The 16,659-nt window shown below is 41.9% G+C and overlaps 1 protein-coding gene across 4 annotated transcripts in view; it reads left to right on the forward strand.

Moving 5' to 3' along the window:
* The first annotated feature begins 1,814 nt into the window (after window positions 1–1,814).
* The window catches only part of veph1 (ventricular zone expressed PH domain-containing 1), a 90,448-nt gene continuing 75,603 nt past the window's right edge, over window positions 1,815–16,659 (forward strand). Inside the window, exons 1-4 of one of the 4 annotated variants that reach the window (XM_030394889.1) lie at window positions 1,819–2,003; window positions 11,310–11,416; window positions 12,040–12,658; window positions 12,810–13,028. In XM_030394889.1, the coding sequence (XP_030250749.1) occupies window positions 12,521–12,658; window positions 12,810–13,028 (357 nt within the window). In that variant the 5' untranslated portion in view covers window positions 1,819–2,003; window positions 11,310–11,416; window positions 12,040–12,520. Of the gene's footprint in view, window positions 2,004–11,309; window positions 11,417–12,039; window positions 12,659–12,809; window positions 13,029–16,659 lie in introns of all 4 variants that reach the window. The other 3 variants (XM_030394902.1, XM_030394881.1, XM_030394897.1) reach the window with 3 other exon arrangements.

Consider the following 16,659-nt stretch of genomic DNA (forward strand, 5'->3'; position numbering starts at 1 on the left):
TATTCACTGCTTATAGTTGACTATTTTACTCGAGGTTGTGTAATGGATTGATGACTTTTTATCACAGAAATAAGAAATCACTTTGGGATTTTATCAGGTATGAAGTGACCCCTGTGAGCATCTGGTGGTGTTGATGGTCCATTATTTGTCTTGCCACTTTGTTACATCACTTTTCAAATAATACAATCGTGTTGTTGTTTCTCAAATGTATCTGATTATATATAGATGAGAATACAAAGTGTGTATCAGACATGTTCAATAGTAGATTTTCCTTTTCGTCAGTCAATCAAAGAATCTGAATTTTCTTTGTATTCTCCAAAAGGTGATTTTACAAGTATATGAATATTTTCTATCTGACATGTTTGTATATTCAGTCTTGTTGATCAGGAAATGTGTTTCATTTGTATGTGTAAAGATTTCAATATGTGCGTGGTCTTGAATTAGTATCTGCCATCTTAATTCCTTTTTTGGTGCATTTTCTAAAACACTTGAAAAGTATTAATTAAATAAACCAAACTAAAATGGTAAACATTATGGTCTTTGTCTCAGGAGAGATTATCAACACAGATAAAGTGGAAAAACACAGAGCACACAGGATGCTCTTTACAGTTTGTATCAGAAAATACCTGACTTATGCTCGATAGATCAAACATCCTTATTAGTGACACTGCACATGATATCATCACCAAGTTAAAGCTTAATTATAGAGGTTTCTATGTAACAGAAGATGGACAATGAATGGTAACCGTCGTCCCTAAAGGAGGCTTTCTTTATTTATACCTACAGCTATTTATTAGCCTAAACTAATTTAGATGAGGACCAGAGTGTGTTGCCCAACACTATGGACACGAGAAGGGATGGCATGAACCTAGTTGAATTCATCTGTGACAGCAAAGTCCTGAACTGTTTTTACACAAAACCATTAGTGATGGCAACTGAGCCATACTCTAACCATGATGAAGGCCATGAGATGTTGCCGAAAGCTTCAAAAACATCCTGGTAAGTAGGCCTGGAGTTTAGAACTGATGTTAATTGTTAGTCATTGAAATTTATATGATAAATAACCATCAAACATTCAGACAATAGTACCCTTTTCTGTCTTTTTTGGTGCTGCTCGATCATGAAAATCCATTTGGAAATGTGTAATATGTTGTTTATATGTTGTTACAGTTACTGATGTTAATTGTAAGACCTCCACAGGCTGGCTGACATCACTATTTTGGTGTGGGCGCCATCTGTGGGCCAACTTGGACTACTTCAGTTCTTCAGTTCCTTCAGTCTATGAGAAGGGACAATTGTGGAAAAACAGTTTTTTGATCAAATGGAATTTTCATTCTGAGATTCTGAGATGCTTACCTTCTCTTCAGTGGGTAATTTAACAAAGTGTGATATAATTATTTGCCCTCTGCAGATTCCTATTTTACAACTATACAGCACATTCCCTGCATTTCAGGACAAACTGAGCACTGATGCCAGACAGGCTCGACATTTGAATTAATAAATTGGAGGTTTACATCTGTAGATCTAAAGCCTTATGGTGGTGGCCGGATGTGTGAGATATGTAGCCTATTTAATTGAACACAGGCTAAATGAATATCCTCCTTCATGGTTATGGTCACTGCCTACTGAAAACTGATACAACAGCCAGAAAAAACAGTTGATATTAGGATATAAAGTTGTGCAATAATGAACATTTATAACATCGATACAACGGCCTACGTCGTACTTTATATATTTCCCGACTGTACCTGAAGGCAGCACCCTATCCTGTCCCTCCCTCCATCGACCTGTTGCTGTCGCGCCTCGCGCTCTCGTCTGCCGCACGGTGGCGCGCTTTCCAATGGTGGCCGACGAGGATGACTGTACGGCTCGCTCCGTGGGAGAACTTGAAGCTGTGCAGGGGCAATTTGTGCCGCCATGTACCGCTTTCTGACCGAGGCTTGGAGCCGCTGAACGAAGCTCCGCGTACAACGTCCGTGCGCCCTCGTCCTGCAACGGGGCAGGTAAGCTGTCCGACACGGGACCGGGCCGAATATGTTTTTTTTTTGTTTTGTCTTGTTGCATGTGGATCTCTGTTCAATACAGGCAGAAAACGCGGTGCTGAATGAGCGAATGCCACCCGCATTCCTTGATGTCGGGAAAGTTGACTGGGTGAGGTGAAATCGGCGGCCGACGTGATGCCTTCAAATACCTTTCGCTTCAGAAATGTAAGGAGGAATTGACAGGGGAGCGCGCAGGTGGATTGGAGATATTGTTGCCATTAACACTGGCTGTAATATAAGGTCAAATACTTGTTCATTATTGCATATGCTGACAGTGTGTTTGCAGGCAGGGAAAGAAATATATATATTTATAAAATATATATATTTATATAAAGGATATGGAATAAAAGTAGGGTTCAGACACACGGTGCACTTTAAAATTGATATTTTAAGGATCTGATGGAAATATTGTGGCATCCTCGACTACTTATTGTACACCTGCTGTACTTCCATGCCTCCCTCCCTCCCTGTCTGTCTCCCCCACTCCCTCTGTCTCACGGTGTTTCGGTGTAAATACAGTGGAATGTGCTCCGAGAGCTTGAAAGGCGAGTTCAGTGGCATTACTCGCATGTGGTCCGTGCATTTTTTCTCTTTATGCTCTGAGCAAGTCTAAATCCACTGTTGCTCCATCTGTGTGTGGAGACAGAGACAGGGAGAGGGAGGGGAGGAGTGGAGTGGAGTGAAGGGGAGGGGATTCCTCAAGGTCACAGACTTCTGAGATTGGACAGATGTTGATGTCCCAAGATGGAGTGACATGATAAGGACTGTCCCGCCGAGCTTCAACGATGAGCATTCTGTGTGAAAGGATCAACTGTATGTGTGAAAATAGATTTTTATTGGTGCTCCAGCCTTCCCAGGGCAGGACAGACAGATGGACACTCAGCTCGTGTGCACTCACTGGCTTTTCTACAGACTGCAATTGCTAAAATCCAAGTATTATTGGATTTCTATGGTGTCACATAGAGTATTAATTCAAATGCTTTAGACTGGATTGCAAGTCCTTTATTTGATATATCATGTGACTTGGTGGGCGGTGGGTTTGAACATGTGGCGGAATCAGGATCTCTGAGGGACAGGGGCAAAATGTATTACATTAAATAGAAAAGGGCACCAGCACCCGGAAAGGGCACTTTAGAAGAGCATTTCATCATGTTTTATCTACCATAGAGGCATCCTAGAGGGCACTTTTGTGGCGTTCTTTCAGACACGGGGGTGAGTGGTTGTTTCAATTTCCACCGAGCAGTCCAGCTCTGTTCAGTATTTACATATGACAATGGATAGTTTTGAGTTTCATTATCAAAACTTGTGGATGGTACCAAAAAACTGCTCTGTGCTGTCCTGTTTCTTCATTGCCCTTCTTCGATTGAGGCACCTAGCATACTGCTCTGGAACTAAAAGACAGAGTTAAAGCAACATTATGTAGAAATTGGCATATTGTGCGATTCGGTGGCCCCCACAGTGTCTGAGTGCAACATCACTGTTGGAAATACAACAATTATCAGACATAATGTAGGTGCTAACTACAAATAAAACTCAGCACGTCAAAACAGTGTTACGTGTTGGAAGCTTGTATGTTAAAGTAATCATGTATGTAAGGCTGTGATCCTAACCTCTCAAGCTACACAGTGCAGAAACAAGTGATGGGGGGGGCGGAGTGGCCGAGACAGAGACACCATTCACACCATTCTCCACCATTTAAGGTCAAAAAGTTACATAATGTTGCCAAACTGAGTTCATGGCATTTCCTTGTGCTGATGGCATTTAGCTGATGTTCCTTTCCAAAATGTACACCTTGCAAGTGAGAGCAGTAATGCATCATAGGTTAGATCACCTATTCGACCCACTTACTCACTCAGGAAGCAGGAAACCTCGATAGTGTGGCGGATGCAAGCTGCAAAAGCATTTCTAAACTTAGAAACATATTAAACATGTATTGAGGAGGATATTTGAGAGCAGCTCACTATTAAGAATGAGGTCCTCGCATTTAGTGCACTGAATTTATCGCTTCAAGCCTGCTCTCCAGGTTTATTGGATCCGTATTCTGAAACCAGAACATGCTTCCGTTCATCTCTCGGGGCAAGACTCTTGAGTTCGGGCTGCGGAAAAGCAGTGGGGAATGATGAATAATGAATGGTTTAGAGAATGCCTGTGAATGTTGGTTGGCGAAGTGTGGCAATAATGCACTCTTCCAGCCAGCCCCTCTCCTCTCTGCTGTGGAAATCCTCTCAGCAGTTGTGAGTCTCACAGCGCCGACGAGCCAGAGGAACCCCCCTCCACACTTTAGGTTGGATTCACTGGCGTTTGTCACAGTTATGCCTCCAGAGACTCAGACACACAGTTACACACGGTGAAGTCAGTTTTAAATCAGCCTATAGAGACTTATTTTTTACCCGCTGTCTGGGATTCAAATTTATTTTTACCTTGGTATCCAGCACGGTGGGTCCCACAAGATATTTTTGTGTGACCAATCGGGGTTAAAGCTGAGAGTTTATAAACACAAACCTTTGCTTTGAAAGGTCCCATCATTTTCAGGTTCATGATTTTATTTATAGTGTGTACCAGAACAGTTTTTACATGCTATGAATGTTAAAGTTCTCATGCTGCAGCACCTCTATTCACCCTCTGTCTGACTGCTTAGTTTTAATGTCTGTTTGTTTAAGGACCCCCTGCAGTCAGCTCTCATTGGTCAGCTCTCACAGGCCTGAGCAAATGACACCGGCCATGGTACCACATCAGCTCTTCTGGTGTTTTTGCAACCGTGCCTTGACCTTTTTGTTGATTCAAAAGGACATGGACATTTGACTTTTCACAATATAAGACTTTTAAGGTGTTATAGACAGAGACAGTTAAACTTCATCTTCACTAGATTATTCCTGTAGCTTGTCACTAATAGCACTTCTTAGCAAAATAGCTGAATGGGATGCACAATATGGATTTACGTTGAGTTTTTCCCTTCTCTCAGAACCTTTGTGGCACATGTGTTGCAAAATTCTGTCATGTTCTCTTCCTTTGTAACTATAACAAATGTCTGCACCGGGCAATGACTAGTTGGTCTCACATTCTTGATTTTAGAGTTTGTTTTTTTTAAACAATTGAGATAATCACAATTTCTTGTTGGGTATGTTTGAAGTAAAAACATGTATCTCCACCTTTTTTCCTGTTTCAGTTTTCATTTGCTTAATGTTTTAAGAAATTAGTTTAAATGTATTATTGAGCACACCTACATTATGTGTTGGTGCACCAGTGCAACCAAAGGGATGGAATAGTCTGGATGCCTTAGCTTCTCTGTGTTTATTGACCGATTCCAAACCACTCAGTGCGTTTACATGACACTCAAGAAAACCGAATTACTGCGTTAGTCTGACTATGTTCGGATTTTTAAGATGCATGTATACACCTTTGTCTGACTAAAATCGGACCGGATCGGATTTCTCATAGTCGAATTACACCACGTAGATTATTCGATTGAAAGTCGCATTACTCCTGCATGTATACGTTTCCAGCGGATCGGATCGGATTTTGCGTTCTGCGCAGGCGCGAGATTTTTCCCCGGGGCCGTGAGCCGGAAGTAGACGGACGGCGGCGGCGTCTTTGCTCCGAAATCACCGCAAGAAAGAGCGCCATTGTGCACCTACTGTGTGTAATTATCATGTACACCATATACGAAGTGTACAAAGATGTAGCTTCGTCTCGCTCTTCGTACGCCATCTTTCTTGAATGCCGAGGCAGCTGGTGACGTAAAGAGGTCAGCCAGAGGTGCGCCGTTAACACTAGTTTAAATGGGCACAGTGCCATCTAGCGTACCGGGGTATGACATGCTTTCGGCCAGTAATTCGATTTTCTCACCGGCATGTATACTCGGATAATTGCAGTTGTCCGATTGAGTAGCATAGTCGAACTATGGCTGTAATCTGACTAAGCTGTGCACCGAGTGTCTATCGGGCTGATATTCATCGTGTATCAACCGGAGCTTAGCCATTCTGACATAAGTGTCACATTAAGTGTTGCCGTGGTCTGCTTCTAGTTTCTCTTATCAGGTCCACAGTGACCGCCCTCCGGAGAGAGAGTGAGATCCTCACCCCCCCCCCCCCTCGCGCTCAGTCTCTCTCTCTGTCTCCCCACATTTCCCATTCTGTCTGTCTTTATCTCTCAGTGTGTTTTACAGTAGCTATTTTCTCCGGCTCCTGTCATACTGTAATTACCAATCGGAGCTTCGCAGCTGCATAACTGCAGGGCATAAATAATGGACAACTTTCCCTTTCGCCCCCCTCACACACATGTGCGCACACACACACACACACACACAGTCACACACACACACACACACACACACATACACACACAGTCACACACATTTATAATACAGTAGACTCTTACAGTATGTTCCAAAGCTGAACCTCGGGGGTCTATCTTTCAAGAAGCCTTAACTGAGTCCTCTGCAGAAGTGTGGATCATTTTCCAAAGAGTCTTCAGGGAGTCTCTTCTTTGTGACTTATTCATGATATTCATGGCATCAGTTACATAACTGATTGGCCTAGATATAGGGAATAAATACCAATGTAATCGTACCATTTATATAGATAATAGATTTCTTCTCAGGATGATATCAGAGGACCAAAACATTAGATGTCACAGTGCGATATATATTTTGACTGTTGGATGTATGGAGGCCTTTTGACAGATCAGAACTGAAAGGTGAGTCGAGTCATTGATTGAAAGAAAGATAAAGGGACAACAATATGTTAAGCAATTAATCGTTTGGGTCGTTAATGTGTGGTTTTGGACAGTTTCTGTGGCTCAGGAGGCAGAGCAGGTCATCTACTAATCGTAGGGTTAGTAGTTTGGTCACCGGCTCCGGCTTCAAATGGAAGTGTCCTCGGGCAAGACAGTGAACCCAAATGGCTTTTCCACTGGTGTGAGAGCAGAAGTGTGAATGGCTTTGCATAGAGGGTAAGGGAATGCAGTACAACTTGTTTTTTTCGATATCCCCCTGCTCCAACACACCTGATCCAAATGAATGAGTCGTTATCAGGCTTCAAGCTGATAATTTGACTCTTTGACTATATCTAAATTGAATAGGCCTGAATTCTCAGGATACTCTCCACCTTTCCAGACACCCAGCAACAAGTGCCAAAATGTTGAGCTAACACACTCCAGCATATAGTTCTGCATTTGCGATTCATATCCTCCTCTTTTCTCTGGAAGAAAATGTATTTTAGTGGCAGAAAAGTGGTGACTGGGATAAAGGATTAGGTTGTTTTCACGTTCTGTTTTATTGGTTTCACCAGGTTTGTATCAGTAATAAACACAAAATAAACTACATTTATTTCAAGTTACAAAGTTAAATGCGCAGTATGTAAGAAAGTAACCAAAACTATAACAAGAATGTGAAGAAATAACAATTTTTAGATTATGTATCGTGTTGTAAAGATGTCCGTTGAAGTTTGCATGCTAACTCACTAGCCCCTGCTCATCCTGTCTTGTAATTCCACTGCGTAGGTTACCTCAAGAGTCGACAACCGGATAGGAAACAATACCAACACTCTCCCCTTGTGCTCTGAGCTCCCAGTCACAGTCAGCTAACATCACCATTAGCTGCATGGCTAACTGAGCTAACTAGCTAATGGCAGCAGTGAGGGGTTACTCAGGTGATATACTGTTCCCTGTCCCATTTCTTGGATTTTGCACCTTTAATATACAATTGTTAGTGTATAATGAGCAAACATAATCAGTGAAAGTCGTGAGGATGTCTGTTGAAAGTGTTCCTGTTTGCTGAACGGCAGCCAGTTGGGCATATTTATCTTTATCTTAATGGTGCGAGATGAGAGGAACTTCAAACAGTATTTTGAAAAGCAGCTTTCCAACAGTGTCAGGCTGCCTCTGCCCCATTTTGAAATCCTTGTAATAATGACATCAAAAAAAAGAACAAGAGAAAGAAGGAAGGAAAGAAAGAAATAAAGAAAGAAAGATCGAAAGAGAGAAAGAAAGAAAGAAAGAAAGAAAGAAAGAAAGAAAGAAAGAAAGTAGGATTTCTTCCACATTCTGCTTCTGTAAATTCAGATATGAAGCAGTAATGAAGAGAAAACCATGGAATGTGGGACTCTTTCCTCCTGCTGTTGTCCCCTTCTGTTTCTCCCTTTCACCCGGCTACTTTGTCAACTATTTGTGTGTGATTGTGTGTGTATGTGTGTGAGATGTCTTGCAGGCCGAGCAGGTGCACATTACACAGAAGGACAGGGCCGACCGAGCAGAGAGAGAGGGAGGGAGAGAGGGCGAGACGAGGCAGGGAGGAAGGGGTGGTCTGTCTTATAGGTCGTACAAAAGGGCCAGTGTTTTCTCTGCCCGAGCGCTGAGTGAAGACAGTCGTGGCGGTGCAGGAGGAAAGAGAGAGAGGCCCTTCGCTCACATTGTCCTCACATAGCCCCTAACCCTCTCAGCCCCCCCACCATACACAACGCACCCCCCGTCACCCCTCACCCAGTGGCCCACTCGCAGCTCTCCTGCAACATGTGGGTGCCTGCGAGAGCTTTACATCAAATAGGAGTTCATGAGAAGAATTGATGTTGTTTGTCAGAAGTTTGATGGACAACAATAAGAAGACAATGAAAAGTGCAGCTCAGGTATGCTGTTCAGTACAGGTGAGATCAAGGCACTGCAGCTGTCTGTTACTTTGTGTGTGTGTGTGTGTGTGTGTGTGTGTTTAAAAGCTGCATTCCTGAGCTTGCTGAGCCGTAGCTGGGTGATTAATAGTAACTAGCTGATTGTTTAAGAACCGAAATTCCTCAGGCCCATTTTTTTTCTACTGCTTTTACACACACACACACACTGGCGCTCAGTCACTCAGGCGCGCCGAGACATAGGGTGAGCAGGAAGGGATACAGTAAATAAACACAACAGTCCACCGGCGAGGAGAGAGAGAGGGACAGCGTGTGTGTACGTATTGCGCTGTATGTGCAAGTGTGTGTGTGTGTGTGCGAGCGTGTTGTGAGGCATTCAGGTAGAATAATGGAAGCTCAGTATGCGAGTTGTCTGCAGGTTACACTGGGAATTCAGGACAGCGAAACATTATCCACCTCTGGCTTTTTCCTCTCTGATTCTCTGTCAGCTCTCTGCCTTTCACTCCGAGTGTGTGTGTGTGTGTGTGTGTCTAACTCTATTGCTGGTGTGTCTTTTCTTGATCCTCTCCATCTTTATCCCCTGTTTCTTTCTTTCCTTCTTTCTTTCTGGTGAATATATATTCTTGCCCCCTTTACTGACTGAAACTTTAAAACTGTTTCATCAGAAACTAAAACTAAAAAATCTTCATAAGGGAAGGATGACTTATTTTATGACTGTTGTAACAGACTGCATTAGTTTTTGTTAGGTGTACTCGAGCAAAACTTAACACAGAAGGTTTAACATTGTCTGAAAAAATATTGCAAATGTATTATAAGTAGCATGTGGCTGCGTGACATCTTATACTCAACAGTTAACTGCCGTTGTTAACATTATTAATAGATGCTCTTTGACAAGGAAGACACTTCAATGCAAATTATGTATTATGTCAATATGTCATTTGAAAGCGTACAATAATAGAAGAATTGTATTAATTTTCAAGGACTATAATTCCCGTCATGGCTAGCAAGAGTAGCAATGTCCATCGTAAGAAAATTGATTTATTGAACAATTAGATAGTAATCACCATCTAACATAAATGTTTCAGTCATTTCTGAAGTGTCACGCATTCGCTGTTACCGACCGTGTAAATGGAAGGATTTGCCTCTTCTCGTTGTCTTTTCAGAGTTGGACAAAAGAAGCAATGTGAAGATGTCATATTGGCCACTGGGAAACTGTGAAGAGAACATTAAAAGTGCAATATGTGTCTAAACATGGAAGTTGTTGCCCTCATTTACCAACTCACATTACTGATGAATATATATCCACCTGATGTAAGGCAAAACCCATTAATGGACAAATTCATTTCTGTAAGTTTTGTCCTTATTACTTTTAGTCATGTTAGCAGACTTCATTCCTCCTTCTTTGACTCGATTCCTGCAAAACCAACAGGGAACCAAATCAAATGTACTGTTCCCTTTGAACGAGTTTGAACGTTGTTGGCAACATCTGGGATGATCTAAGTACACAACTTGACAAGATATATAACAAAGGTCTGGTCGTTGTAGACATTTTAATGCTGAAATGTTACATGTCATACTGTTAAAAAATGAAAATAATCAGCAGATTAATCAGTTATGAAAATGTTGGTTAGCTGCAGCCCTATCATGCACATCCATCATACAGTAGTGATATACCGAACTGTACGTGTACGTTGCAGGGAATTGGTACCTGATATCCCTCAAACACACACTTACTGTCCCTTCAACATGCAGACATACAGAAGCTCTGATTGTTGCTCTACACAACCAGGATAATAGGTGTGTGTGTGTGTGTGTGTGTGTGTGTGTGTGTGTGTGTGTGTGTGCGTGCATGTGTGTGAGAAAGAGTCTCTGTCTGTGTACTACAGATAAATCCCCCTGCTCTGTATTTATGCTTGTTTTGTTGTTGTGATCCCAGCGGCCTGGCTTTGACCAATACAAATTCCTGATGTGGTATCCTGGCAATGGGCGGCTTTCCATGGCCATCAGCGGCTTGGCAGGAGAGATAACGGTCTCCCAAGCGCTGTGCTTTGTGCCGTCCTCTGCCCGAGCTTGGGCTCGCTCCAATGTGACTTTGAGAGAAATGGTGTGAGCAGGAGATAGATGGCGTCTGATTGTGGAGGGTAGCGGGCGCGGGGGAGCAGACAATGACACAGATACATACGCTTAGCTGCTCATTCTCTGAACGGAGGCAGCAGCAGACGAGCTGGGTGGCTGCTTTGAGGAGTGTGTGTGTGTGTGTGTGTGTGTGTGTGTTTCCGACTTGCTAAGATATTTCTGTAAAAAGCAGAGGAACATGAAGAGTGGGTGTGTTTAGGTTTCTTGTCACTGTGTGAGACCAGAGACGTAACACACTTTCAGAACAAGCATACATGAATCATGCACGAATGTGTTTTACGTGTGTGTGTGTGGTGTGAATGCTTCCCTCCGCCCCTCTGGTGCCCCTTCGTAGAGTTAATGTTTTAATGTTTAATTGAGCCTCACGGAAACAGAGATAATGGTTAACGTCGTGCCTTTGAATCCCAACAACTCTGACTCCATTCATAACACTTCATGGTGGAGGACTGTTTAGTTTGTGTGAACCTGATTTATTTGTCTTTATGAACCATTGTATTGTATTGTGGTCTCCTAGGTTTAATGTGAACCCACCACAGCACAGTGTAACTTCACGCAAACTGAGGCTGCACAGTTTAAGTAAACGACCCTGTGAACTGGAAGCATCAGGCACACATTCCCACGGTACATGCATGCGTGTGTGTGTTGTTTTTTTTTGTATGTTTTATGTGAGGTTGTAGCAGATGTGTCACACTTTACCGAGGAGTCATTTGGTCCACATCCTCACATATTAACTAACAGTCACTGCACCTGTAGAAAGAGGAAAACAGAAGGAGACCAAAAAAGATTGTTGGGATGGATGTGGGAGGACAGCAGAGGAGTGTTTCAACAGATATTTTTGAGATGCTACCGATGAAGTTTTTGAATGTTACTGCTGTTTGAAAGCAAAGCACCACCAGCAATAGTTGCGGAGAATTGGGCGAGTAGATAACTCTCGGGAAGCAGGTGCAGTATATTAGCACATTTCCCAAAATGTCGAACTACTTCTATAATATTGACTTGCATCCACTTCTGTAAGTCTGTTTCTTGGTTGTCCAAGTTGCCCAAGTCTGTTTTTTGAGACCCAAAATCCCTCAAAAATCCCTAATTAAACCTCCGCAGCTTCTCTTACTGGATCAAAATTGACTCTCTCAGTCTTAGCTGCTAAATCGATTTCCTGCCAGAATATTCTTTTGTGGACAAAATGAAATTCCCAGCATTTAGTTTTTTTATTTAGTTAATTTAATCTTCCTCTCTCCCTCTTTCAGGACTCTGCTGTGAAAAGACCGCCTTCTCCAGAATATGCCCTGTCTCCATGGTAACAGGCCTCAGGCAGACCTGGGAAAACATTTGGCCAAATTCGTCCACTGTTGTCCCGCCCACCCGATCCTGGACTGGACTGAAGAGGATTTTGACAAAAGTTCAAACAATTAGGTTTCTATTGGGATTCTCTCTATATAATTAATCTTCTCTATCATTAACTGCAGTTATTTTACCATTTAGAGTGCATTCATAGGACCCAGGATGCATAAAATAGTGCCTGAAATTGAAAGTTGATGTCATTTTAGAAGGTGTTACGTTCTGATCTTGGGATCCCAATGAGTGTGACCCTGTATACGCTCATCATGGATGCCTGAAACCGAGAGGAAAACATTATGTCAGGAATATATCCATTCTCAATTAAGGGATCTTAAACTGGACAGCACCAGTCCCAAGCTGGTCTGAAAGGACTCCTAAACAAGGACCAGGATGCACCAGCTGTTCAGCCAGGTGCTGGGGCAGAGAGATCTGTCCAGAGCGGGGGACTTGTTTTCTCTGGAGGACGCGGAGATCGAAGACTGTCTGTCTCAGGCCCTGGACCAGATCAAGGTCATCTCCTGCTCACTGGTCAGTAGGCAGAACAAACAGACAGGTGATATTTATCCAAAATATCACCTTCATTTAATAATTCATGTTCTTATCCATTATTCATCTTTTTGTCCTTAATTTATCATTGCACCCTTAATCTTGCATCCGCTTACTGTCTGCCATCTCACAGGACTACTTGACCAATGACAATGACCAGGCTGTGGTGGAGATTTGCATAACGCGCATCACCACGGCCATTAGGGAGACGGGCTCCATCGAGCAACACAGCACGGCGCTGGTGGGGCTGTGGGAGTCGTGTCTGGAGCATAATCTCACCCCGCAAGGTGAAAACACAGAGGACACGCCGCATGCTAAGATAGCCTCCGACATCACCAGCTGTATCCTGCAGGTACGCGCGCACGCATGCACTCACACACATGAGACTTTGCTTTGTAGTGTTGCACTCCAGAGAAAAGCATGTTTCTACTTCTTGACCCGAAACACAAACTGCACGTACAGAACAAACATACATTTTCACCTACCTGTAAATACTAAAACACTAAGTGCACACAGATGGTGTAACAAGTGTGGCACAAGTTTTGAAACAACAGCCGAGGTGATATGTAGTATTTTACATTCTTCTATGATTTGATAATTCAGTGCTACATTTGCAGTGGAGGGATTTCTCTGTATGTAAAAAGGACTTGATGCAAAAACGTTAAACTTCAAAATACCCTCTGAGTTCCCAACCTCTTTGTCCTTTTTTAAGATATAAAATAAGTAATTATGCATCAAAATTCTTAAAAACAACTCAACCTATGTTATATATTGTGTTGAGTTGTGTACTAAGGTTTCCTGAATTTCTCCAGCAATGTTTGGACCCAAAATAGCGGCGCGTTTCATTTGGTGGCCTGTCGCTGTAACTTCCAGGATGGAGTGAGGGTGGAAGTAAGCACGACCTCGTCCTTCAACATTTGCGCCACCAGAGACTCCGGTCCTCTCTTTGTGGAAAAAATAAATTTCCCCTCCAGCTCCAGTCCGCAGTCAACATTACAGTAAATTAACTACCGAATATGGAGGTCACCTCCGTCGATCGTTGCTGCAGTCAGGTTGACAAACAGCAACAAAAATAAAAAAAAAGTGATGCTGTCAGTCAAGTTGGAGCTTATTTGAACTATTATATAGACTTTTGGGTAGTTTAATCCATAACATTGTATAATGTTTTTCATAAACTTATCATGATTTGATAGAACCTTCCAAGACACCACTAAACCACTACTACTACCACTAATACTGCTTGTACAAAAATCACAAGTTGAATGTCTTTTGCCCTGTTTCCACTTCATAGCACAACTTGGCTCGACTTTGCTCGCTCTTTAATTGTTTTCCATGGGAAAACAATGTGGATATTACCTGGTACCTGGTCAGTTTTTTCGTAGTACCTCAGTTGAAGTTCCAAGGAAGTTGAGGTCATCCTAAATGGAGTGAAAACACTGATTGGTCCAAGAGAATAATTACTTGAATAGCAACCTGGACACTGACTGCACATTGTGACAGAAATGGTTTTATTTATTAACTCGACCCAGATTTCAACAAGTAGCAGCCTGCAAAACCATGCCGTATTTTTGCAGACAAATGTAAACATACCTCTGTTTGGTTGCTGATGTAAGGATCTCAACAGGAAAAAATGTCTTTTATTGTTCATGTGTATTCGTGTAGCAATGACGACGACGCTGTGGCAGATTTCCTGCTATTTTGTCAAGATGATCAGTGAAGTGTCCCTATTGTGTTGAGAGAGTATTAGCTGCAATCAGCTGGAAAACAAAATCAAGCAAAGTGATTGGTGCCAAAAGCATGTGGAGCTGAGTCAAGCCGAGTCGTACCTTGCAGAGAAAACACGCTATATAAGTTTTGAACCAGTGAGTCATTTTCTGCTGTGATACCTCTTAGTCTCAAAACATTATTATTATTCATTTTTGTTCTGTTGCATGAATCATCTTGGGAACCGTCACATTTATTTTGTGACCGCTCAGAGGGGTCCTGACCCTCAGGTTGGGAACCACTGCTCTGAACCAACACTGAACACATACAACAGTGACAATGCAGTTTGTTTTTCTGGGTCCACATTGTTTTTTGTAATATTTTTTAAATCACAGTATTGCTGTAGATAACAGGCAAATCATAAGCTACATGTATCTAATACAACAAGCATCAGGTTGAAAGGCATTCTGGGAAGTAAAAGTAGATGAGAAAGGTTACTGCACAAGTGTAAATCATAACATCCATCATGCAGCACATCCAAAGTAGATTTTTTGCTGTAAGAGCAAATATTACTTTATGTAATCAGTGCTGCGGGTTTTTAAAATGTAAATATGAAACTTTTCCCATCGGACCTACACAGCACGAAGACTGAAAAGCAGAGGGACCCTTCATCTCTCTCTCTCTCTCTCTCTCTCTCTCTCTCGCTTACCTTCTCCCTCTTTTCATCTCCTTTGGGAATGGGAATGTGCCTAATACCATCATAATGAGGTTGATTCTTGTTGAAAGGCATGCACACACACACTCATAGAGGTGAGACTAAAAGTCCTGACAGCCCTGACAGCAGCAGCTCCGGGCTCTGATGTCCTAACTCCAGCAGTTATCAGCACTCCTCTCTCTCTTCACCCCGCCGCTGCTCCTTTCTCTGCCTCTCTCAATCTGTCTCCCTCTTTGATTATTCCACCGACTTCTCCTGCTTCACTTGTTCCCTCTTACCTTCCCTTACCCTCAAACTATCTGTATCTCCTCTCTGATCTCTCTCTCTGTCTTCCTGTCAATTTGAATCTACAGATGCACAAACACTTTTTCTTCCCCTTCCCCTGAAACTCCCACAGAGAGGAGGGGAGAAGTGAGCAGCAGACTGAGGGAACAGGGGGTTTTTATTTGCGTACACACATATTTCTAGCCTCTGACGGCATCTTCAGTGTTTTTTTCATAACATATGGGCTGCTTGATGTTTGACTCTCAATAGTAAGATGGAAAAAAGGGACAGGATAGAGATAAAATCTGTACATCCACAAATAAGGTAAAAATGTGTTTTATGTGTAGATAAAATGATTGCCTGCCAAATGAGTATATTGTGATGTAGATATGTGGTTTGAAGGATTGTCTATATTGGTGGAAGAATAAAGTTTTTGTGGACACTGCCATCATGTGGCAGAATAGAGGCTTGACTGACAGATAGTGAGAGTGAAAGGCTCTTTTTCTTCACCGTAACTTACTTTGTCCGCCAATATGTTATCACAGAAATAAATGCCATAAACAATATTATTTTCATTTTGAGATAATTTAATGGCACCAATATAATGGCAATTTAAAATTCATAATAATCCAATTATACCGTTTCAAAGAGCAATGAACTTTCAATTCTTATTTAAAATTTAGTCACTGGAATTGGAATGTGAAACAAATGTGAACCCTGTCATGCACACATTTTTTTTTAACATTTGTTTGTACTCTTGACAGAGTTCAAAATCATGCCAGTAACTTCTTTTGTCAGCATATGTTGATATGGAAAACTTATGTAAATGTCCACTGCAGTTCACACCATGAATCAGTGATATGAAAAGAGAGCCAGACAGGTAAAACAATATTTATCAAACAAATGAGATGTTAGAAATACTGTTATCCACGCCAAAGGGTATATTCTGCCTATTGGACCTATTTTATACAATTTATCTATTTTTAGATAATATCTGAAGAATGTTTAAATTTGCTGCTTATTTAAACTTTTCAAGTCTAAATTATATCATCATTCTAATAAAACATATACAATAAAGAAAAATCTATTTTCAACAAATCTTCACTCAACATTTTGAATTTGTGATCTCGAAAATACTCGAAATGACAAACAGATATAAAGATAACAATCAACTGGGTTGTGGACCGGGCTTATAGGGTCCACCACTTGGTGGTTGAGACATCGTACTCTAATTTAAGTATCTGGAGTGGCTTCCAAATATCTGTCCAGTGTAGTTGACACCATGCATTGAAGGATGCAG

This window comes from Sparus aurata, chromosome 2, assembly GCF_900880675.1.
Source record: "Sparus aurata chromosome 2, fSpaAur1.1, whole genome shotgun sequence".
Lineage (NCBI taxonomy): Eukaryota > Metazoa > Chordata > Actinopteri > Spariformes > Sparidae > Sparus > Sparus aurata.